Genomic DNA, 24,744 nt, shown 5'->3' on the forward strand with positions numbered 1-24,744 from the left:
ATGTACTTCAGCTAAAATAACTAGATTAATGGCCAAGAGCCAGGGTAGAAATGGATTTTCCACTGTTCAAGGGGGCCAAAGTTTCCGGGGGAAAAATTTCTGTAGCTGAACTTAAATAATAAGAAATTGAAGTGTATGTTAAACTTTCGAGCCTAAAAACTCTTGTATTGTTTTCTCTGAAGCTTATTGTAGTCCTAAGTCTTATGAGTTAACTTTTTTCCCCAGTAGAATCATTTGGATGGTTGGTTTATGCTTGGGTGTTAATTTTGGAAGTTCTCATTAATTCATTGTTTTTGATATTTTAAGATAGGAGTTATATGTAAACATTTCAGGAATTATATCAAGAAATCAAATTATATTTTCCTCTTATTTGGCTTAGCTGAACTAAGAATAATCTTAAGAAAAAACACAGATCTGGGCTTCTTTTTAATGACTGTATTCTAGTAGACAGAGTTAGCTCTGCATCTGTTTCCTTATATTCTTACCCCTCCAAACTCAGCCTCATAAGTTTATTATAAGAATTTTAAATGATGTTTTTAAAGTTTTATCTTTAATTTTTTTTTTTTTAATGTTTATTTTTGAGAGAGAGAGAGACAGAGCCTGAGTGAGGGAGGGGCAGAGAGAGACAGAACCCAAAGCAGGCTTCAGGCTCTGAGCTGTCAGCACAGAGCCCGATGGAGGGGCTTGAATTCACAGGCCAAGAGATCATGACCTGAGCTGAAGTTGGACGCTTAACTGACTGAACCACCCAGGTACCCCAAGTTTTATCTTTTTATTAGAACTTACATTCTTGTTGTCCAGACTTAGTCTCTTAAGATTATTATAAGAATTTTGAAAGAGATATTGAAAAGTAGTTTTATCCTTTTATTAAAAAGCAATTATTTTCCAATAAAGTTATTAGATTTTAAAAAGTACCAAAATCTCATACATTGCTGATGGGAATGTAAAATGGTACAGGCACTCTGGAAAATAGTTTGGCAGTTTCTTATAAAGTTAAACATATACCTACCACATGACGCAGCAATTGAACTCCTAGGTATTTATCCTGGAGATATGAACACTTAACGTTTACACAAAAATCGGTATGTGATTGTCCATATCAGGTTGATTTGCAATTGCCAAACACTATAAACAACCAAAATGTTCAACGGGTAAATGTATAAATAAACTATGATACATCTGTACTGTGGAATACTACTAGCCAAAAAAAGGAATAAACTATTAATACACCCAACAAGTTGGATGGTTCCTAAGGACATTGTGTGGAGTGAAAAAGCCAGTCTCAGAGGTCACATACTGTATGATTCATTTGTATAATATCTTCACAATGACAAAATTAGAGTGATTGAGATTGGTGGAGAGGGTGTGACTGTAAAGGGGTAGCATGAGAGAGATCACTGTGTTAGTGGAATGGTTCTGTACTGTATCTGTGGTGATGGTCACACAAGTCTATACTTGTGTTAAGATTTCATAGACACAATGCACTTTCCCCCCTCAAAATGAGTGATATAAAAACTGGTAAATACAGGGGTGCCTGGGGGACTCAGCCGGTTAAGCATCCCACTCTTGATTTCCGCTCAGGTCATGTTCTCATGGTTCATGAGATCGAGCTGCACATCAGGCTGTGTGCTGGCAGTGCGGAGCCTGCTTGGGATTTTCTCCCCCTCTCTCTGCCCTGCCCCTGCTCATGGACTTCTCTCTCTCAAAATAAATAAATAATAAAAACATTTAAAAAAAAAAACAAAAACAAAAGAAGCTTACAAAAAAAACTGGTAAATACAAATGAAGTCTGCAGTTTAGTTAAGCGTTGTACCAATATCAGTTTCCTGGTTTTGATAATGTACCATGGTTATATAAGTTACTGTCAGTGGAAAAGCATATGTGAGAACTCTCAGTACAGTTTTTATAGCTTCTTGTGAATCTTGAACAATTTCAAAATAAGCCTAAAAACAAAACAAGGGAATTGAGAAAAGAGGGTAGAAATAGCAGCTATGGCTTTAGGTCCCTGTGATCCGGTATTGAGACTTAGATCTTTCAGAGAGACTGGTATGGGAGTCATCTTTGGCTTTGGGGCTTTATGGCTGCTGGTTGTAAATGAGGCTCAAACAGATGACTGGCTTCAATAACACAGGATGAGTGGACTTCCAGTTAAATACAGCAGATTGATCCTGAGGTTTTTCTTCTAAGAATACATGGAAATGATGGGGCGCCTGGGTGGCTCAGTCGGTTGAGCATCCAACTTTGGCTCAGGTCATGATCTCACAGCTCATGAGTTTGAGCCCCGCGTTGGGCTCTGTGCTGACAGCTCAGAGCGTGGAGCCTGCTTCGGCTTCTGTGTCTCCTTCTCTCTCTGCCCCTAACCCACTCGCATTCTGTCTCGGTCTCTCTCAATAAATAAACGTTAAAAAAAAAAAAAGAGAGAGAGAATACATTGAAATGATAGCAAAGGAAGGAAAAGAAAAAGAGGAGAGGAAAGGAGGGTGGGTGGAAGCCATAAATTCATGGTAGAAAGGACTGAAAAAAGAGCAGTTGATGAACAGCCTAGAAAAATTTGGAGGAGTGGTAACTGCCTTAAGAAAACTTAAAGACTCTGCAGTGGGAGTACTGATGAGAGCTGAGCCATTCACCTCAAAGAACCTGAGAGGCTGGAGAGCAGGCCCACAGAAGGTGGGGACGGAGGGGACACCCAGGGCCAGAAAAGGAGTTACACAAGGTGGTTAAACTGACAGTTTTTCTTTCCTACCTGAACCACCACTACTACTAGAAGCTCTCTCTGCCTGGCAGACTCGAGATTTAATCTCAGGGCATACTGAATCATAGGAGGTCTCGACCTGGAAACAACAGCAGAAGGTGGAGGGAATAAACCTTAGAGAGCAGGAATTCAGTAAAAATCAACTCAGTAAACTGTGAAATTCCCAACCCAGTCACCTTCCTGATGGGTGGGGAAAGCCAGCCACCTGGCCATTGCCTCTTCCCTTACCCCTGATAGGAAATAAGAAACTGGTCTAGAGAGACTCAGTGGACCCTGGTTACTGTCACATGGCCAGTTTGTCTATAGCTGACTTGTCCAGTTACTCTGAATGAAGCCTACTAGTCAACAACAACCCTAGTGTACACACCCACACCCACAAGCTTCCAGCCAGCATTTTAGGACTTTACTCTTAAATATGAACAGGCTAGGGGCGCCTGGGTGGCTCAGTCGGTTAAGCATCCGACTTCAGCTCACATCATGATCTCACAGTCCGTGAGTTCGAGCCCCGTGTTGGGCTCTGTGCTGACAGCTCAGAGCCTGGAGCCTGCTTTGGATTCTGTGTCTCCCTCTCTCTCTGACCCTCCCCCATTCATGCTCTCTCTCTGTCTCAAAAATAAATAGACATTAAAAAAAATTTTTAAAATTTATAAATATGAACAGGCTATCAGGGATTGCCAGATGTCTGAGGAAAGCCTCCAACACAAAAGACAGATGGATGCCAAACAATGAAAAGAAATAATTAGGAGATAATATGGAGAACTGGAAGAAAATAACAAAAAAATTATAATTTATTCCGATTAGACATACATCATTCACAAAACAAGAACTGGATACTTTTAAAAAGGGATAATTAAAAAAAAAAACTGCAAAGAGCCCAAATTTAAAATATGATATCAAAAGTTTTAAAAAACATAATAGAAGACTTGGAATGTGAAGTTGATATCTGTCAGAGATGGGGGAACAAAAAGTGGAAAATCAAAGAAAAAAGGTAAAATGATTAGATAATAAATTCAGGATGTGTAAAATCCTTATCAGAATTCCAGAAAGTAGGGAGAGACAAAAAACAAAACAGGAACATTTTTCAGACCTAATGGGCATAACTTTCTATATGGATAGGGTCTGTTGAATGCCCAGTAAAATAAATAAGTACCCATACTAAGACAGACCATTATGTAGTACACAGGGATAAAGAGAAGTCTTCCAGAAATAAGCACCCCCAACTATGTCCTATGCAAAGGAAGAAGAAATGATGGCTGACTTCTCAGTAGCAAAACTGGATGCTAAAAATTGTGGAGCAGTATCTTTAACATTCTAAAGGAAAATCACTTTTGCTTTGTAATACTCTAGCCAGCAAAATATCAATCAAATGTCAAGGTAAAGATAATGTCAGACACATGGTGACTCAAATTTATCTATCATGCATCATTCCTTAGGTTGTTCTTGGAGAATGATCTTCAGCAAATGGGAATAAATGAAAGACGAAGGTGTGGAGTCCAGTTAATGAGAGCTCTAACACAGGGGATCAGAAAAGGACATGCAAGGGTAACAGCGTGGCAGGGACAGGCCAGACTGAGCAAGAGGACGGAGTCCTTGGAGGAAGTTCAGGGGAAAAATGGAATGGAAGATTAGCTGACAACTTTGTGCATTTGAAAAATAATATTGATAGACTTCTGCTAGATGGGATGGAGCATGTGGAAAAATTTAAGGTAGATTCATGGAAAACTAAGCCGGGGAGGGGTGGTGTGTGTGGAGGGTGATGAGATGATTGTTAATCCCAGGAGAAACAAAGACTGTACCAAGAAAGGAACATAATCCCTAGTACATTCCTTGCATTGTAGTGACCGGTATTTACAATGTCATAATAAACCCTCTCAACTTACCAGCAAATTGCCATTTAATTATATAGGAAGGATTGGGGTAGGGAAAGTGGAGTGATATGGAGAGCTGAGCCCTTATCTAGGGTAGTAGAAAGCCAGTCATTATTGTCCAAAATTGAGAAATCAAGAATATTATCCAAAACTATGGCAATGAATATAAGAATAACAACTTAGTTGAAAGTGCTCTTAGGAGTAAGTTGAAGTTTAGGGAAAGGTTGAGCCAAGGGTTCTTTTTCATGATAAGCCTTTATCATTGTTTGATAAAATAAAAGTTATTATGTTCTCTCTGTACTGGTTTATAAAGGAGAACCTTTTATCCTGAAGAGCATGTGTATCAAGTATCTGCCATTTGAATGTTGTGTGTTTTTCATTCTTTTTATTGCCTGGTCTTGTACAAATAGGGTTCACATTTGGGGAGAGGAGGTAAGGAGACTTGAGTGGTCCACCCGGAGTGGCTAATGCTGTGAAGCTCATTATTTGTAGATGGAACAAATACATTCAGTCACCGTGTATTCTTAGTCAAGAAGTCAGAAACCCATAGGAATGATCTTTTGTCTGTACTTCAGATTTAGGATAATCTAAGTTTAGGTCAACATTCTAAATAATTGCCTCTTATACTTATCATAGCACTTGTCTCTATGTTTGTGACTTTCTAGTGATATAAGAATAACACTTTTAAAAATGAAAACCATGACATTTGCAGAGATATGGCATCATGAAATCTATGAGAGGGAAACCATGTCTTTCCATCTACTATTGTGTGCACAGGACCTACCTACCACTCGGTGGTTACTCCATAAGTACTTAATGAATAAACTGATCACTAGGAAAAAAAATGCCAGTGACCACCTGGACAGAAGGTCGCAGACTGGCCTGTGTCCTAGGGCCATCAGCAACACCCACCCTCATACCCTCTCCTGGTTATTAAGCATAGTAAAAACAAGATCTCTTAGAAATGTCTGTTCAGGGGCACCTGGGTGACTCAGTCAGTTAAGCATCCAGCTTTGGCTCATGTCATGATCTCATGGTTCGTGGGTTCAACACAGGCTGACCGCTCAGCCTGGAGCCTGGTTCGGATTCTGTGTCTCCCTCTCTGTGCCCCTCCCGTGTTCGTGCTCTGTCTCTGTCTCTCAAAAATAAATAAACGTTAATTAAAAAAAAGAAAGAAAGAAATGTCTGTTCAATTGATAACCAAAACGTTGCTTATATAGTTATAAGGTTCCAATCATGCACACCTGTTTTTAACATTAGCGTGACAACCATTAACCTACTTAAACCCCACTGGGAGCATCAGCTTCTGGGCCTGTAACTCCTGTGGGGTATGCTTTGGAGGTATGCGTGTCGGCTACTTGCTCCATTTATAGTAGGTTCTAGGCAGCCCTTGGGCAACTGGGAAACTGCCAGGATCACATGTGTCTTGCCAGTACGAGTGCCCTGTTCCATCAGTAAAGAAGTATGTGCTCTTCATTATTTTAAAGTAAACATTCATGGCTTTGTAGACGTACTGTCGAGCATACACAGGCATCCATGGCTATGTAGTGACAAAGTCTAAAGATTACTTGATCTACTGTTTGCTTATCTTATTAATTTGTTTGTTTGTTTGTTTGTCAGAATGTTATGGAACAGTTCAATCCTGGGCTACGAAATTTAATAAACCTAGGAAAAAATTATGAAAAAGCTGTTAATGGTAAGTGTTTTCTAAATTTATAAATATAGTGCACATATAAAAACCATTCAGTAAATATTTTACTTAATTATTTTTATGTGGTTAATAGTGAATTTTTGAAATATCTTGAAGTTAAAAACAATACTTAGGTTAATTCTATGGAAGTTTGCAATGATAGGATATTAGTGTATTTGAAATGAATAAATTGAATTATTGGCTATTCTAAGTGATGTATTTCAATTACCAGATCATGGTTTTTGACCGGACTCAATCTTTTACATCATTGCCATAAACATGTTTTCCACTTTGCAAACCAAATTCGTCGTGAACTAATAACATATATTAAATGTGTGCTTAAAATATTTGTTAGTGTCTTGCAGCAGAAGAATTACTCTCTTTTTATTTATGTAGAATACTTTCTTGCCTTTGGGTGTATAACTTCTGATAGTGATATGAGAAAAGTTTTAGCCTGAATGGAAAAACATCTGAGTTAAAGGTTGAAGTTAAAATTTTCATTTCCAAAAGAGTGCTTCCTTTAAAATGAATTCAGGCATTGGCTTTTGTCTCTCTTTGTGAACTGGAGTTGTTTGCTAGTTTCAAGAGGTTTCATTGGAGGAAGCTGACCTGCATCTACACATGGATTTCCCTACTAAGAGGTGAATGTTATCAGTGATCACCTTAAAAACTTGAGATGCTGATAATCACTAGATTTTAACACAGTCACAATAATTCTCCCTATGTAACAAGTGTCACCCCAAAAATATTCAGACACCATTTTCACCCTGTACCTTGGTTCACTAAAACCACCGTGTACCATAAGTAGAAAACTTAGTTTCCAATGGTTCAGATCAAGTTCTGGGTCTTTTATGTATTTCTCATTTCCTTCTTTCACCATGTCACACCTTTGGCTGCTCCCTCTTGAGGTTTTGAAAATAAATCTGTGACCTCATATACCCTTAGCATAAGCATGCCCCAGGAAGAGGGGGTATGGTAGCTAGAGTTTGGATGACAGGTGCCCAGTTGTCATAATCATGGGAAAGTAAACTACTTATTTACTTTCTTCTGGATCTCTGTGCTGTTTGCCAGACATTTTCACTGTTGGGAAACCATCCCTCACCCCCCAAGAAGTGTCAGCGACCTCTGTAGGTGACCCCTCACCTCCCTTATCAAAGAGCAGGAGACTGGTTTTAGAATTCTTGCACAGCTGACTCTCCCTCCGTGACTGCTTAGTCACAAGGCCACAAAGTCATTGCTTTAGATGCCCCTGTGAAGGAAGTCACAATGACCTGCGATGGTTTTTTTTCTTTCTAGCACTTGGTGCCTTTCCGAGGCAGTTTTACAAGGTGACTCAGGGAGCTGCCAGCAGCTTAGTCTCTTGCTAAATAAGGCTTCTCCCCAAAGGGACTATTTTGCACTTTTAAAGTATTTCCAGAATTTCTGCAGGCCATCTGTTTTTTACTGAAGCCATCGAGAAATTGAGATAAATTTGTAAAGTCCTCGGTAAGAATTTGTAGTATAGTTGAGGATGCCAGATGTGCAGTCACCACTTAGGTCATAAGTCAGGACAACATTCACAGCTAACAAAGAGCATGGAAAGAGCAGTGTCACAGGAATTTGAGCAGTGAAGTTGGTGGGGAACAGAGCAGGCGGGAGGCCTTGTAGGAGCTGTGCAAGCTGACACATGTTAGGTTTCAGGCAGAAAAGACAGCATCCAAGCCAAAATCTGAGGCCCAGACTGGCATGAGTGAGAAGCTGTTGGGGAATAGTAAAATACAAGGTGGAATGGGTTAGATTGTTAATGCATGTGAATGCAGCATCAGTTATCTATAGCCACATAACAAAGTCTCCCTAAACTTGGTGGCTTAAGGCAGCAATAGTTTATTATTTCTCAAGGTCCTGTAAAGGCAGTGCAGTTCTCTGGACCCCTGGGGCTCAGTCCTACAATTGCAGTCAGCTGGGGGCTGGGCTCCCGCTTTCTGGCATAGCAGACTTCCAAGAGTGCAAATCCCTGTGGGAGTTATGCTTGCTGGTACCCCATTGGCCAAAGCAAGTCACATGACCAAGCCCCCAATCAATGTATAGGGGACTACAAAAGTTGGGAATTCTGGGAGGTATGGTTTATCCAAGGCGATTTCTGTAAAATCTGTCATGAACTCTGGAGTGTGGGCTTACACTATGGGCAGTCGAGGCCATGAAGGTTCTTGAGCACTCCTGTAACCTAATGAAATTGTACTTTAAGGGAAAATTATCTGGTAGCAGTTTGTAGATTAGATTGATGAAGTAGTTGGTCAACCACTAAAATAGGACAAATATGCTTCGTTCCTTAAAACAAGTGATAGAAAATCTCCTAATGTATTCACAAAGGGGGGATGGCAAAATTATGAGAATAGTATTCTTTATTAAGTTCTGGATAAATTATATAGTTTTTAAAGTTAATTCAACTTTATTATTAAAGCAAGAATATTTTACCATTCTGAGGTTAAATAGTTTTAAACATAAGTCAACAGTTAACAAAAAATTTCAATTTCATGTGTGGATGCAAACCGAAAATTTTTTTTATGCATTGTGCATATATGTCATTCTCTCACTGATCTGCTTTTCAGCTTATCAGTATCGTACAACTTAAAATCTTCTTATTAAAAGTTGCACCTATTAACTTGCCAGTTTATTGGCTACAAACCTTGTTTTTAGGTAGAGTCCTCTCTTTTTCAGTTCTAGCTGAGACCAAAGATTCGCGAAAAGCACGGTAATTTAGAACTGAGGAAGTAAACTACCTTAGTTGGAGTTATGTGCACTGCCTCTGATTTGCCATTGACCTTGGGCACGTCCCAGCATATCTTCACTCCACTCTCCTTCATGAAACAGGGTGATAACATCACTGACCCATGTCTTAATATTCTTGGATAGGTAAACTTAAGTAAGGCTTGGAAAGTCCATATAAATGCTACTTGTTATTGTTCTTTTTTACTATTATACTTTAAGGTTATCCTCAGTCTTATGAAATAACTGTATAATGGAGCGTTACATTTCTTAAACTTGTATACATATTAGTAAAAGCTGTAACTTTTACATTTTTTTTCAACTCTACAAGAAATAGATGAATTTGCCATGAAAATGTTACTTTTTTGGCCAGTAATATCCTCAGCTAGACTTGTACATAATTTGTTCTGTGGCACCCCCTACCTTCTCCCCACTACTTTTTATGCTTGAGATATCTTTTTTAACCCACTGTTGTAAAACAATACCCATTATAAATTGGGGCAAAGCACTTGGTATGGCCTCTGGTTTTCTTCACAGTAAAAAGGAAAGGAATCTTAGAGATTCCTAAGGGCTCTTTTAGTTCTAAAATTTTGTATTCTTCAGAGTTAGCCTTTGAGTAAAGCAAAATAAATTGTTTTCTTCAAAACCACACTAAATAGGCTAGGTGTTGTTAAAAAGCTTGCTTGTTGTACACTATCAGTCTTACCAAACCTAGCTTGTTGGAAAGTGAAGGAAGGAAATCATATTAGCAGCTTCCATGCTTGTGCTCTTAGGGCATTTTATAGATGACCCTCCTTTGTTTCAGAAAGGATAGTGACCTTGCCCAGGGAGGTCGTGTCATTAGAAGTAAAGGCAGAATGCAGACCCAGGTCTGTCTTGCCCCTGACTCCCTTTCCTAAAGAAAAAGAAAGGAAGGAAAAATAAAAATCAAAAACAGATTTCTACACCTTATAATTTAGTCTTCAGAATCAATTTGAAAAGAGAAATACTATTTTTAAGAGAAATAGAATCCAATTGATATAGCAATAGAAGTTTTCCTTGTTTCTGCCAAAAAGGTAGTGGGGAGTTGATAGAACATTCAATTATTTTTCAGAGAATTCTGTTGTGTTTTTGGAGTGATTAAAATAATGTATTTTAAATTTCATACCTTTCCCCCCTAACAACAATTATTTTATTGTTTGTGGCTCAGAATAAGTTTTTCAATAGAAAAGTAAAAGTGCCATTGAAAGGCCAGGTTCCTGGGCCACCCCATGCAAGTTCTTTCAACTAATAATGTTGCAGACCTGTGTAGCTGTAGAATAACCAGCTGAGAAAAGCTCTCTTGCTGGAGCGGATATGTTTCCAGCCCTAATTTGATGTTGGAAACATATCCCCTCTGGAACTGGCATCAGAAGGCAGGGCCTTTTCTGGATTCAGCTATGCCAGGGCTGGTCCAAGGTGAGGATCCTGTGGAGCTTTCCATTGGGCGGGGGCCTCCGAAAGTGCACTGGAGGGACGTCACAGCTATCAGGCACAAGCCCTGCCCTCCGAGAGCCACCCTTGGCACAGCCCAAACCTTTCTGCACCCAGAAGGGACTGAGGGATATTTGGAAGCAAACCTCCGTGCACTTCCTCTTTTCCTTGTGTAAGTGATGATTTTGTGTGTCACCTTCCCTGTCTAGCTATGATCCTTGCGGGAAAAGCCTACTACGATGGAGTGGCCAAGATTGGTGAGATTGCCACCGGGTCCCCTGTGTCAACAGAGCTGGGTGAGCTGACCGTCATTATATACAAACACAAGTTGAGCTGGTTCATCCTGTGAGCCTTTCATCCTGTGAGCCCTCGTAAGAATACACAAGGTGGCCCAAATCCAGAATAGTAAGAAGGGCTAGCCCAGTACACCCGTGTGTTGTTCACTTCTGGAATGATGGAGTTCCCTGTAGTCTGCTGAAAGTGGAGGCTTAGTTAGAAGGCAGGCCAAGGCCAGTGGCTGACCTCCCTGCTCCCTAGGAACTGGGCTTCTGCCTCTAAACTTGGGCCCTAGCCCTTCCCCTCGGATCCCTGGAGCATGAAACCCAGGGAGTTTTGACCTACATTCTTAACTGAAGGAGATGGGCACGGCGGGCCTCCCGACTCTGGCAGGAAAGTTTCCTGTGACTCACCTAGCAGAAAGCAGACTCCTTTACGTCCTGCTCTTGGCTCTCGCTGCTTCCACAGTTGCTCTCAGTTGTGATTTTTCCGGTTTTGCTGGTATGAATTGATCTCCTGTGCACACTCGGAGGGCAGCCACACCCTCAGCAGTGCCAACTGCAGAGGGAATCTGGGTTTCTGTTTACAGAGTCCGTTCACTGCGTCCTCTCCTAAGGGTGGAACAGTCGCTGTTTTTCCTTTTCTTAATAGCCCCACACATAACCATTATTTTTAAAATTTGTTGATTCTTTTTATTTTACAAAGGATAAGATTTCTGGTTTCAAAATGCTTGTTATGATTTGAAAGGTTCAGAAAAGCAGAGGAAAATATTGGTAAAGTGTGTGTATTTAAAAGTGTGTTTCTGGGGCGCCTGGGTGGCGCAGTCGGTTAAGCGTCCGACTTCAGCCAGGTCACGATCTCGCGGTCCGTGAGTTCGAGCCCCGCGTCAGGCTCTGGGCTGATGGCTCGGAGCCTGGAGCCTGTTTCCGATTCTGTGTCTCCCTCTCTCTCTGCCCTTCCCCCGTTCATGCTCTGTCTCTCTCTCTGTCCCAAAAATAAATAAAAGAAAAAAAAAAAGTTGAAAAAAAAGTGTGTTTCTGTAGAAAGGGGAGGCAGAGGCGGGGGCTGCATGTAGAACATATATTTTAGGGTTAAAATAATTCACATCATTTCTGTATAAAGTGTCGTAAGGGTTTTCAAGATGGCTTGGAGAACTCTTACCTGACCCATAAAAGCGGAAGAACAAATTCCAGGTGTGATAACAGTGCTGGGGGTGCGGGCTGGGTTACAGGGTGTGAAGTGGATTTGGGTGCCCAGTAACATTCTCTCACAACTTCCGTTCTTGAAGAGTTTGTAAAGGGTCTTGAAACCTAAGCCTGAAGTGATGTCGTGTGATGATGAAGTCCGTGCTGCTGTATTTAATAGAATCAGGTACAGGCAGAAAATTTTCAAAGCCCTGACGTGTGCTTTGTTGGTGGCATAACTTGTGTGTGTTCTGGTGAGGTAGGAACTACAGAAACTCTGTCTTCAACAGAGTCAGTTTCATAAAATACACGGTGCGTCGTGCAGTCAGAAGCAGATAGTAAAACTTAGGACATTTGAGGGATGATGGTGATGATTAGAGGGTTCCAAAAATAGGACTAAATTAAAAAGACACATCCTATTTGTGTCAGGCCCAAAGGGAAAATGTGTGACCCTTACATTAAACCATATGGTGCTGATTCACCGTCATTCAGTTTGCCTTTTTAATGTTTTATGGTTCTTGCCACTGTTTAAATAAGATTTCTGTTCCACACCTTACTTTATTCAGCTGCGAGTTCATAATGTTGAATCAGCTATTTCCACAGCAACCGTGTTGTTGCAAACACAGGCTGAAACCTTCTTCAGTTTCAATAAGGAAAATATGTTGCAGTGGTGAAATTTTCTTTCATGTGGATATGTATTTGATTCAGAGGGAATGGAAATAACTTCTGTGTTTTATTTTTGTCTCAAGTTGTCTTTTTGCTTATATTCACCATCTCATATAGTTAGTAATTTTCTGCTCATCTACAGCAATTTCATGATAAAGTACTACCCTAGCAAGAGTTGCTTTTGGAGGCCTAATACTGACTTCCTGTGATTTGCTTAGTTTTTCATTTTGTTAAAGTTTAGACTAAAATATTGCCCTATATGTGTTTAAATTCTCTGTTTGAAAGAGTAATGAACAGTTCACAGGAAAAAGAGACCAAAAGTGGATTATATTTTCCTCATTTTTCAAGAAGGCTTTATTGTCTTATTGCTGACTTTTGGTGTTGGTATTCATAACTTTATTACAAAACATTTATAAATTCCATCTGATAAAACTGAAGGGGTGTTTCATATGTGAAGATCATGAATCATTTCAGAATTTTCATTCCTTTCCCCCTTTCCCCTGATCTTCCCTCTCCCTCCACCTCCAAATCCTATAGTTTAAAATCTTTCAATTTAGGGACACCTGGGTAGCTCAGTCAGTTAAGCATCCGACTTCAGCGCAGGTCATGATCTCATGGCTCGTGAGTTCAAGCTCCACGTTGGGCTCTCTGCTGTCAGTGCAAAGCCCACTTCGGGATCCTCGGTCTCCCTCTCTCTCTGCCCCTCCCCTGTTCACTCGCTGTCAAAAAGAAATAAACATTTAAAAATAAGTAAATAAATAGGGGTACCTGGGTGGCTCAGTCGGTTGAGCATCGAATTCAGCTCAGGTCTCAGCATCTCATGGTTTGTGAGTTCAAGCCCCACATGGGACTCGCTGCTGTCAGCACAGAGCCTGCTTCAGATCCTCCCTCCCTCCCTCCCTCCCTCGCTCCCGCTCCCTCTCCCTCTCCCTCTCCCTCTGCCCCTCCTCCACTCACATGCACATGTGCTCTCTCTCAAAAATAAATAAATAAATATGGGGCACCTGGGTGGCGCAGTCGGTTAAGCGTCCGACTTCAGCCAGGTCACGATCTCGCGGTCCGTGAGTTCGAGCCCCGCGTTAGGCTCTGGGCTGATGGCTCGGAGCCTGGAGCCTGTTTCCGATTCTGTGTCTCCCTCTCTCTCTGCCCCTCCCCCGTTCATGCTCTGTCTCTCTCTGTCCCAAAAATAAATAAAAAACGTTGAAAAAAAATAAAAATATAAATAAATAAATAAATAAATAAATAAACATTAAAAAAAATAAAATTTTCAGTTTAAAAATTTTGCTTGGGAAAGAAATGAATGGGATGCTGAAAAATTATTACTGTTTATTTTTTTTAACATTTAAAATTTTTAAAAAGGTTTTTTTTTTTACATTTATTTATTTTTGAGAGACAGAGACAGAGCATGAGCAGGGGAGGGGCAGAGAGAGAAAGAGGGAGACACAGAATCAGAAGCAGGCTTCAGGCTCCTAGCTGTCAGCACAGAGCCCGACGCGGGGCTCTAACCCACAAACTGAGATCATGACCTGAGCCGAAGTCGGACGCTTAACCGAGTGAGCCACCCAGGTGCCCCTAAAAAAATTTTTTTTGAGTGGAGGAGAGGGGCAGAAGGAGTGTGAGAGAGAGAATCTTAAGCAGGCTTTGTGCTCAGCATGACGCTTGACACGGGGTTTGATCCCACAACCCTGGGATCATGACCTGAGCCAGAATCAAGAGTCAGATGCTCAACTGACAGCCACCCAGGTGCTTTGAATTCTTACCATTTCTAAAACTTAGATTGCAAGAGTAGGTTTCAGTTTAATGTTGAGTTAAAAAATATTTTTTAATGTTTATTTTTGAGAGAGTGTGCACCCACGTGTGTGTGCGTATGAGCTGGGGAGGGACAGAGAGAGAGGGAAACAGGATCCAAAGCAGGCTCTGTGCTGACAGCAGAGAGCCCAATGTGGGACTTGAACTCACCACAAGATCATGACCTGAGCTGAAGTTGGAAGCTTAACTGACTGAGCCACCTGAGTGTTCCTGAATTAAAATATTTATTAATGTTGCTATAGAATATACAGTCTTTCTCATTTTGTGTGTGTGTGTGTATACACATAATTTTTTTACGTGAAATTTCTGTTCTATTCTGATGTTTTTGTACTTTGGGAGGTGGGTGAAGAAAATATCCTTTCAGTAAAATATTTACCTAATTCATAGAAATTTGCTGTGAGGAGTCTACTTGGAAAACTTGGCCAAATGCATTATGAGTATTAGTTAGAGTGGCAGAACTGAGCATTTCAGTCTCTTGTCTCACTTTAGGGGGGAAAAAAAGGAGCTAAAACCTGGAGGAGAAAGTTGATTAGCTTTTTAACTTTTATCATTTGGATTGGCACCTATTAAGACCAAGCTGTAGCATTGCCATTCCTGATTTTTGTCTATGGGTTTTTTCATTTAGATATCCCTCTGAGCACATCACCTCACCAAATGCTATATGAATAATTTTAAGATGCTTTTGCCTAAAAGTACCAAATAACCAGTTAATAGTGGTTTAAACATTAAGGATGTTTATTATCCCACATAAAAAGGCCAGGAGTAGCAGGTTCCTGTTTAAGCAATCATTACTGAGAACTCAGGTTTCTTTTCTTTCTACTTACCCTCAAGTTCAACTCCTCATGGTACCAAGATGGCTGCCATCGCTAGTCTTACACATCACATCCTCCTTCCTCCCATTGTATCCAAAAGCAGGAAGAAGAATTTCTTCTAAGCTGTGCCCTTTACAAAGAAGGAAATCTTTCCCTGGGAGCCCCAGCACACACACCCTCTCATGTCCCATGACTCTGCAGCCAGAGAGCTTTCCCCAGCACCATTAGCTAAGGAATACCTCTGAGGGGGAGAGGACAGAGCTGTCAGGGGGGGGACACCTGATGATACCACCATGTCTGGCAGTTCTGGTATCAAAGGTCTTGTTTCAACAACTTTCAGTGAAAGGAAAAGACTTACACAAATGTCCTCACTTTCTCTGTGCCTCAGACTGCGTAGTGCTTCTGCATTCTGTGAGTGTCTCTGGTTCGGGTAATGTCTTTCTCCCACGTGGGATGTTTCACTATCATGTATATGCTTCAAACTTTATGATTGTTGTTTTTCCTGGATACTTGCTTTTTCTCCTGAAAACCACAGTCTTCCTTCCCACAGCCTTCTATTCCTATTTGGGAAGTGGGACTCCAAGCACAGAGGAAGGTTAAGGATATGGGGGTAGTTTCTGTTTTTCTGCCCTTTTTCTTTTCAGCCTTTACAGTGTCTTGTAATCATGAACTCTTTGATGCATTTTCTCTGCCTCTGCTTCTCTCTCCTTCCTTTTCTCTCTGTTCAATTGTCTGCATGACCTCACACTTTATTTTTGAAAACTGGGTGACTAGAGGAAAAAAAAATCACCTGTAATTTTACCACTCTAATACACCCGCTTTGTCACCACTATACTCTTTTCTAGTCTTTTCTTCCTGTGAGTATGCTCTTCTATAGCATGCCTCACAGCAAACATCAAGGACTGGCTTGCCAGACACAGGGTGCAGCCCCTGACGGGTGTTATTTCATCTCATTCTCTACACAGTCCTATGAGTTGGGTGTAGGCACTTCCACTTTTAGGTAAGACCTAGAAGTGAAAGGTGTGCCCTAGATCACAGTGGATAACAGATGGTCCAACTTTAGAATCTGAGTTCTTCACCTCTGTTCTGCTTACACTGTGCCTTACTAAGGCAGAGGGGACTGGAAAGAGCCAGCCAAGAAGGGGCCACTGAAAAGAAAGGAAATGGGAACCCCATGATGGGGACCTTTTCAATCTGCAGAGGCCACCGGCCCCCTCGGAAATGGTGGTTTCACTGGGGTGCTGACCATAAATGCCAGGTATTACATTATGGGATTAGGAAGGATGGAAATTACAGAGCAGTTAACTGTGTGTGTGTGTGTGTGTGTGTGTGTGTGTGTGTGTGTGCGCGCGATAGGTGTTATACAATATATTATATATGGCTCTTCTCACAAGTGTTGCCTGACTTGCGCTTGTACTGCTGTGCTTTGTATAGAAACTCAGATCTCAGTTAAGTGCCTGCTGTGTGCCACTTGCTTCTTATTCTTACATTGCCTCATCTCATCCTCAGGAGCCTCATGGATGAGTTTTTCCTGCTTGAAAACCCAGTAACCCAGTGTTTCCTTGATGTGACTGATAGGCCCTAAAGGGTAAACTTGGTGGTCATTTCTGCGTGGAGGTGAGAGAGAACCTCCATGGGCAGCCACATTGGGTCCTGTGTCCCTAGCTATGTGCTCTGCAGCCAGGCAAGATAGAACAGGGGTTGTAGAGTTGGTGATCCCTAGGGTGCATGGTAGGTGGCATCGGTGCTTCGTGGGTCATAGAGCTTCCTCCCACCCCAGCCGAAGCACAGGAAAGATCCAGTTACCTAGGATGTGGAAGCCAGGCCAGATTGTATCTTCCCTTGAGACCCTGGCAGGTAGCTTATTACCCAACACCTAAGAGATGCTCAGTAAAGTTTATATTGTTACCTTGCTGCTATCAATTCGTATTACTTTGGGCAACACTTCGTGACTATGAGCAGGTTGGCATGCCTACAGGGGATGATGGCAACATCTCTTGAGTTGTCGGAAGATGAAATGAGATAATGTACCTCCTAGATTCTGTAGTTTCAAAGACCAGAAAGATGCTTCTCTGTTGCCACTTCATATATTCACACATATTTGAGAACTCAAGAAGAGTATAGGTTTTTTTTCATTGACATTATCCTGTAGAATAGGTAATGTAAGTTTGCAAGAATATGCATTTCCTTGATTATTCCTGATTATTCATGAACCAGTTTTTCAGTTCTCTCCATTGTATCTTTGTTTCCTATTTTATGAATTTCTGCTTTTTCTTTTCTTCTTTATGCTGTCTTTAGGATGACTCTGTTATTCTTTTTCTTTTCTTTTTTTTTAATATATATATATTTTTTAACATTTATTCACTTTTTGAGAGACAGAGTATGAGCAGAGCAAGGGCAGAGAGAGAGGGAGACATAGAATCTGAAGCAGGCTCCAGGCTCCGAGCTGCCAGCACAGAGCCTGACGCGGGGCTCAAACTCATGGACCGTGAGATCGTGGCCTGAGCTGAAGTCGGATGCCCAACCGACTGAGCCACCCAGGCACCCCTGTTATTCTTTTTCTAATTTCTGAACTGATACATTTAATTCATTAATTTTACATACAGGTGTCCCCATTTTGCACAGCAGTGCAGGACCACAAAAATGACCATGCAAGTTAAAACTATTGAAAGCCATCTTAATCATCAGCAGGGAAAATATGATTGTGCCATGACCTTGAAAAACGTTTGTCAAGGAGCACCTGAGTGACTCAGTTGAGTGTCTGACTCTTGATTTTAGCTCAGGTCATGATTCCAGGGTTGTTGGGATCAAGCCCTGTGTTGGGCTTCATGCTGAACAAGGTTCCTATTTAAGTTCTCTCTCTCCCTCTGCCCCTCTCCTTTGCTTGTGCACGTGGTCTCTCGCTCTCTCTCTAAAAAAAAGGGAAAAAAAAGAAAACAAAATTGTCAAAAATCCTCAAAATTCTCTTATTCTCAGTTACAAATGTATAGGGAAGTGGAAAAAAGAGTTAAACTAGTATTTATGTTGTACACATTAATTTAAAGTATTAGAAACACTGACAATGGAAGCATTTTTATTGTAAAAAAATTGGGTGGTCTCAATGGCACTTGTCTCCTTCCCCTGTAACTCAAGATACAGAGTAGACATCTTCTCTAAGCTTTTATGGATTGTCCTGCTCCTTCCTAACCCTGTATCAACTTCCAATATTTTATCCTTTGTGACTTCAATGTGACCAGATACCCTCTAGAGTTCTTTTAACGTGCAGTTTTCTGCTGTCATTGCTTTCTCTGAAACCTCTTCATTTTATTTTTCGTCACAATCACTTTGCTCGGTTATGTTGTAAGTTCAGGCTTCACCCAGTTCTTGTGGCTGCACGTCCAGGGTCTCTCCAAGGGCCACGGTGTCCACATGCCCATAGGCAGTTACTTCTCGAACTCCGTTTACTTTGTTGTTACTGTTTTTCATTTCTTTGCTGCACTTCCACTTTAAATTATCCATTTTTGTAACATGTCACATGGGTTTCTCACCAGGGAAACAAGGAGGCAACACATCTCCTGCACTTTGCTGCCCGAATGCCACACTGTCTTCATCTCTGTGACTTTAGAATGCATCCTGATAGCTAGAAGTAGACCTCAGATAGAACAAATCGACGCTCTTACTCAAGGGCATCTTGGCTGTTGTTGGACTTTTGCATTTACATATATTTTAGAATCAGCTTGTCAAGTTCCACGAAAAAACAATCTCCTAGAATTTGGACTACAGATTGACTCTGTAGATAGATTTAGGAAGGATTGATATCTTAGCAATACTGAATTTCTAATCCACGAATATGGCAGTTTTTAAAAATTTACTTTGGGCTTCTTTAATTTCTGTCACTGTTTTTTGTTTTTAATTGTAGAAGTCTTGCACACATTTTTATATATGCATTATTAGATATTTATGGTGTGTTTTGCTCTTTTAAATGGCTTTAAAATTTTTATTTTCTAATTGGTTCCATTGAGTTTTCACTTTCAGTGACTATTTTTCATCAGTATTAAGTTCTATTTCGTTTTTTTTGAAATCTGCAAATTAACTTTTGTCATATTTTTTATAACTGCTTTATTGAGATATAATTAACATAGAATACAGTCCATCCATTTATAGTGTGCACAGTTCAGTGGATTTTAGTATAGTTACAAAGTTTTAAATTACCACCATAGTTAACTTTAGAATATTTTCATCACCCCAAAAAGAAATCCTGTACCATTAGCAGTCAACTTTCCATTTACCCTCAACTCCAGCCATAGGAAATGATTAATATATTTTATCTCTACAGATTTGGTTATATCGAACAGTTTCATATAAATGGAATCCTACCATATGTCATCTTTTGAGACTACTTTCTTTCACTTAGTATAATTTCAAGATTCATTCACATTATAGCATGTGTGAGTACTTTCTATTTATGGATGGGATGATATTATATAGATATACAATGTTTTGTTTATCCATTTATCAGTTGATGGACAGTTGGGTTGTTTCTACCTTAAACTATTAGAAATAATGCTACTATGAACATTTGTGTACAAATTTTGTGTGTATGTATTATCTTTTTCTTTCTCATTGGTGTACACTTAGTGTAATTCCTGGCTCATATTATGATAACTCTAAATTTAACTTTTCTTGAAGAGGTGCCAAGCTGCTTTTCAAAATTAATGCACCATTTTACATTCCCATAAGCAGTGTGTGAGAGTTCTGATTTCTCTACATCCCTGTCAACACTTACTGTCTTTTTGATGATAGCCGTCCTAGTGAGTGTGAAGTAATATCTCACTTGGGTTTTGATTTACATTTCCCTAGTGACTTACAATGTTGAGCATCTTTTCACATTCTTATTGGCTATTGCATATCTTCTTGGGAAATGTATCTATTCAGATCCTTTGCCCATTTTTAATTGGGTTGTCTTTTTATTGATTTTGCAAATTAATTGTTTTTAAGTTTATTTGAGAGAGAGAGAGAGAGCATGCACTGCACGTTCACGCACGTGCAAGCAAGGGGGGAGCAGAGAGAGAGAGAGAGAGAGAGAGAGAGAGAGAGAGAGAGAGAGAGAATCCCAAGCAGACTCCTCGAGGTCGTTGCGGGCCTTACCAATCATGAGATCATGACCTGAGCTGAAATCAAGAGCTGTATGCTTAACTGACTGAGCCACTCAGGCACCCTGGAAACTAACTTTTAATTTGGGTTTTGTTTTTATGTTTTGATTTCTTTTATTATCTATGCAGTAATTCCATTATTTTGAGTTCTTGAAGGTCTGGTTCTACTGCTGCTATTATTGTGCCTCTGGATTCTCATTCATGAAGGATTCTCTCTAATAAGGGTTTTATTATTATCTTACTGTTCTTATGTTGGGGTAACACCTATGGAGGATGTAAAAGTTTTGTTGTCACTGAAAGTCACTGAAAATGAAAAGGAGAAATGCCTAGCAATGGTGGAACTTCTCTGATTAAAAGGTATTCAAAAAATATAGTTTGCTTCTTAGAAAATAAAAATAACTGATGTAATATGACTTACCATTTGATAAAACTCTTTTTAAAAATTTGTTTATTTTGAGAGAGATAGGGTGTGAATGTGGAAGGGGCAAAGAGAGAGGGAGAATTCCACGCAGTCTCCATAGACAGCACAGAGCCCAACACGGACTCAAACTCATGAAACTGTGAGATGATGACCTGAGCCAAAAACAAGAGTCAGACTCTTAAGCGACTGAGCCACCCAGGTGCCCTGACATTTGATAAAATTCTTGTAAAATATTTAGAATTTGCAAAGCACTAGAAATGCCCTTTCATTTTCTGTTTAATCCATATGAACAGGGGCGCCTGGTGGCTCAGTCAGTTGGGCATCCGGCTTCGGTTCAGGTCACGATCTCACAGTTCATGGGTTTGAACCCGTGTCAGGTTCTGTGCTGACAGCTCAGAGCCTGGAGCCTGCTTCAAATTCTGTGTCTCCCTCTCTCTCTGCCCCTCCAAGCTAGTGTGTGCTCTTGCTTTCTCTCTTCAAAAATAAGCATTAAAAAAAAATACATATGAACAAAGGTATAGTGTAAGTTTTGCAGGGCAAAGGGAATCAGATTTTATGGAAAATATTTTAATGTAAATTTCCAAAGTTTGTAAGTTATTGTAGCTATCTGAAACTTGAGAAATAATGGCAATTTTTAATTTTCTATAAATTTGCTGGATACACATCCTTCTCCTGAAAAAGTCCTATCCTGCTCATTTCTCTTGAAAATGAAAGGCTCTTTATGAATATAGTCTCTTCTCCTCTTGTAGAGAATACTCAGAAAATGTGTCATTGTTTTTTTTTTCAACTGTAATTGAAAGTAAAATATTTTAAAAAAATTTTTTTAATGTTTTAATTTTTAGAGAGACAGAGTATGAGTGGGGGAGAGGCAGAGAGCGTGAGGGAGACACTGAATCAAAAGCAGGCTCCAGGCTCTGACCCGTCAGTAGGGAGCCCAAAGCAAGCCTTGAACCCACGAACAGGGAGATCATGAACTGAGCTGAAATCAGTTGCTTAACCCACTGAGCCACCCAGGTGCCCCAGAAGTAAAATATTAATCATTCAAGGGAAATACCAAATTTTAGTCATTTTTATGATAAATGCTCTAAACCACTTGAAGGTAACAATAAGAATTAGCATATATTTTCAAGTCTCTTTCAAATTCATTTTGCTAAAGTATCACCTTTTATTAGTTGTACCTTAACTGCAGGGGTGAGCAAACCAGAGCCAGAGGGCTAGCCAGCACCTATTTGTAAATATAATTTTATTGGAACCTGGCCAGGCCCACTTGTTCATGTATTGTCTGTGGCTACTTTCAGGCTACTATGGCAGAGTTGAGTGGTTGCAACAGAGAAGTTTGGCCCACAAGAGGCCTAAACTATTTACAACCTGGCCCCTCCCAGGAACCTTACCCTGAAGGTGGAAGAACTTTAATATCACACAGTTGTTTACGTGTGAAGACTGAGTGACTGTGTGAGCAATTTGATACCCTTTTTTCTTGAAAGGCAGTTCCTTACCACCTGCTAAGTGCTTGGGTTTAACATACATTAATAGCCACAGTAGTATGTGCTCAAGAGCACAACCGCTTTGCCTTGTTGGGAGGAACGAATAAAAGAGCTGAAGAGCTCTGTAGTCATGATTGGCAGGTAAATATATTTTAATCCATTGTGTTTAATTGTTAAATAATAAGTCACTTGAAGAATTCATTGTCAGAATGTGTGTTTGTAGTACTTGTAGTGCACACATAAATCTTTATCTTAGGTACACACTTCAACCCAGAACAGTACTCATTTAAGAGAGGAAATTGAAATATGTATAAAACTTCCAGTTTTGTCCCTAAATCAAACAATGTTTATTTTTAAAAACGTAGAAAATACTGAAAAAGTAGAAAAGGAAAACAGAAAGGGTCAGAAGAAAGTGTTTTAGCAAAATATTTAAAAGAAAGTATGAATCAGTCATTTCATTTTTAAAGCATGGAAAAATAAAGTTTGTTCTCATTTATTTCTCAAGAAATAACAGGAGACTTTCTTTGGAGAGTTTACAATTTTGCTTTGAGGTCCTTATAGCTCACCATTACATAAATCTAGGCTGTATCTTGTTCTTGTTTAGTCAACTATTACGTTTTGAATCATTTGTTAATTTGTTTGGCCCAGTTTCTTAAATTGGGTACAAAACAGAAGATTTTATCTCCTCATCACTAAGGAACCTACAAAATCACAGGTGTTCTTTTGTTATTGATAGAATGCTTATAGGTCATACAATTTATTTTTTTTTAGGTCATGCAATTTTTTAAAATATTATAATTTTGTATTGGCACTCAAAATCAGTCTTAGGTCTTAAAAATAAAAAAAAGTATCTGAAATATCTTTTTAAAAAATTTTTTTTAATGTTTATTTTTGAGAGAGAAGAGAGTATGAGTGGGGAAGGAGCAGAGAGAGAGAGAGAGAGACAGAATCAGAGGCAGGCTCCAGGCTCTGTCAGCATGGAACCTGACATGGGGCTCGAACTCACTGACCTTGAGATCATGATCTGAACTGAATGAAATCGGATGCTTAATTAACTGAGCCACCCAGGTGTCCCAAAGATGTGTTTTTTCTGACTTGCTGTATCTTAAGGCACTCGAGGTTATCCTGCTCGTTATAGTTTGGCAGATAAAAGGTTGTGTTAAATAGTGAACCATCACATAGTCTGAAACTGATTGAACTGATTCATGCGTCTGCATTTTGTATTTTTTTTTAAGTTTATTTATTTTGAGAGAGAGGCAGTGTGAGTGGGGGAGGGGCAGACAGAGAGGGAGAGAAAGAGAATCCCAAGCAGGCTCTGCACCATCAGTGCAGAGCCCGATGTGGGACTCGAACCCACCATCTGTGAGGAGATGACTGGACATGAAACTAAGAGTCGAACACTTAACCACCTGAGCCACCCAGGCGACCCTGCATTTTGTGTTTTCTTCATCGGATATTATGAAGATTTTCTGTTTTGTGCTTACAAGTATTTATAATATGACCTTTATTAATTTTTATTGTTTATTTTCAGTTTGGGATTTGAAAAAAGATTGTCCTGGAATTGTACATGTAACAAATGCCTTTGGACTTTGCAAGTGACTCTTGTCCATTCAATTTTCAAGTAGAAAACATTCACTCAACACGTCCTTGTCCCTTTGGGAGCAAGAAAGATCTAAGCTATAGTAACTGTAGAGAAAGATAGGCTTATAATTTATAAATGAATAATTTATAAAGTCTACATATGCGTCTGCCATTTAACTTTTTTTTTAAGTTTTTTTTTTAATGTTTATTTATTCTTAGAGCACAAGCAAAGGAGGGGCAGAGGGAGGGAGACACAGAATCTGAAGCAGGCTCCAGGCTCTGAGCTGTCAGCACAGAGCCTGACGAGGAGCTCAAACTCCTGAACTGCGAGATCATGACCTGAGGCGAAGTTGGACGCTTAACTGACTGAGCCACCCAGGTGCCCCTGCACCTGCCATTTAAGTCCCCATATCAGAGGAATATTGGCATATGTATAAATTCCTAAACTTTAAGAGGAGGTTCTGTATTGTAAATTGTACTAGCTTATAGAAATTGTTGTAAGAAAAGCATTCTTTTTCTTAGCTTTGATATAACTATGTGTGCAAACGCACTATAATTAGTAAAAACTGGAGATGTAAAAGCTGAATCGTCAAACCAAGATTAGTCAGTTGAACATTTAGTGCTTTCTGATTGCATGGTGGGCACATCCTGAATATACATCTGAAACATCATTGCCTATTTTTCATAACTTTATTATATTTGCCCGATCTGTTACATTTTTGAAGTATGTGAAGAGAAAATTATCTTGTTTAAACCAAATTTTCACAATTAGTCAAATTGGTCTTCTCCTTAAAGGATATTGTGTGTGCCATCAACTCAGGATGGAGAGAGTGTGGGAGTCCTCATTCTTACACTCTCAGCTATAGCCAGAG

General features: G+C 39.9%; 1 protein-coding gene across 2 annotated transcripts in view; it reads left to right on the top strand.

Moving 5' to 3' along the window:
• Window positions 1–24,744, top strand: part of BAIAP2L1 (BAR/IMD domain containing adaptor protein 2 like 1) — a 94,654-nt gene that overhangs the window by 19,689 nt on the left and 50,221 nt on the right. For both annotated transcript variants that reach the window (XM_019422600.2, XM_053894226.1), the window contains exons 2-3: window positions 6,241–6,316; window positions 10,717–10,803. In XM_019422600.2, the coding sequence (XP_019278145.2) occupies window positions 6,241–6,316; window positions 10,717–10,803 (163 nt within the window). The remainder of the gene's footprint in view (window positions 1–6,240; window positions 6,317–10,716; window positions 10,804–24,744) is intronic.

Source organism: Panthera pardus, unplaced genomic scaffold, assembly GCF_024362965.1.
Source record: "Panthera pardus isolate Hobbes unplaced genomic scaffold, ASM2436296v1 HiC_scaffold_4, whole genome shotgun sequence".
NCBI classification, from domain to species: domain Eukaryota; kingdom Metazoa; phylum Chordata; class Mammalia; order Carnivora; family Felidae; genus Panthera; species Panthera pardus.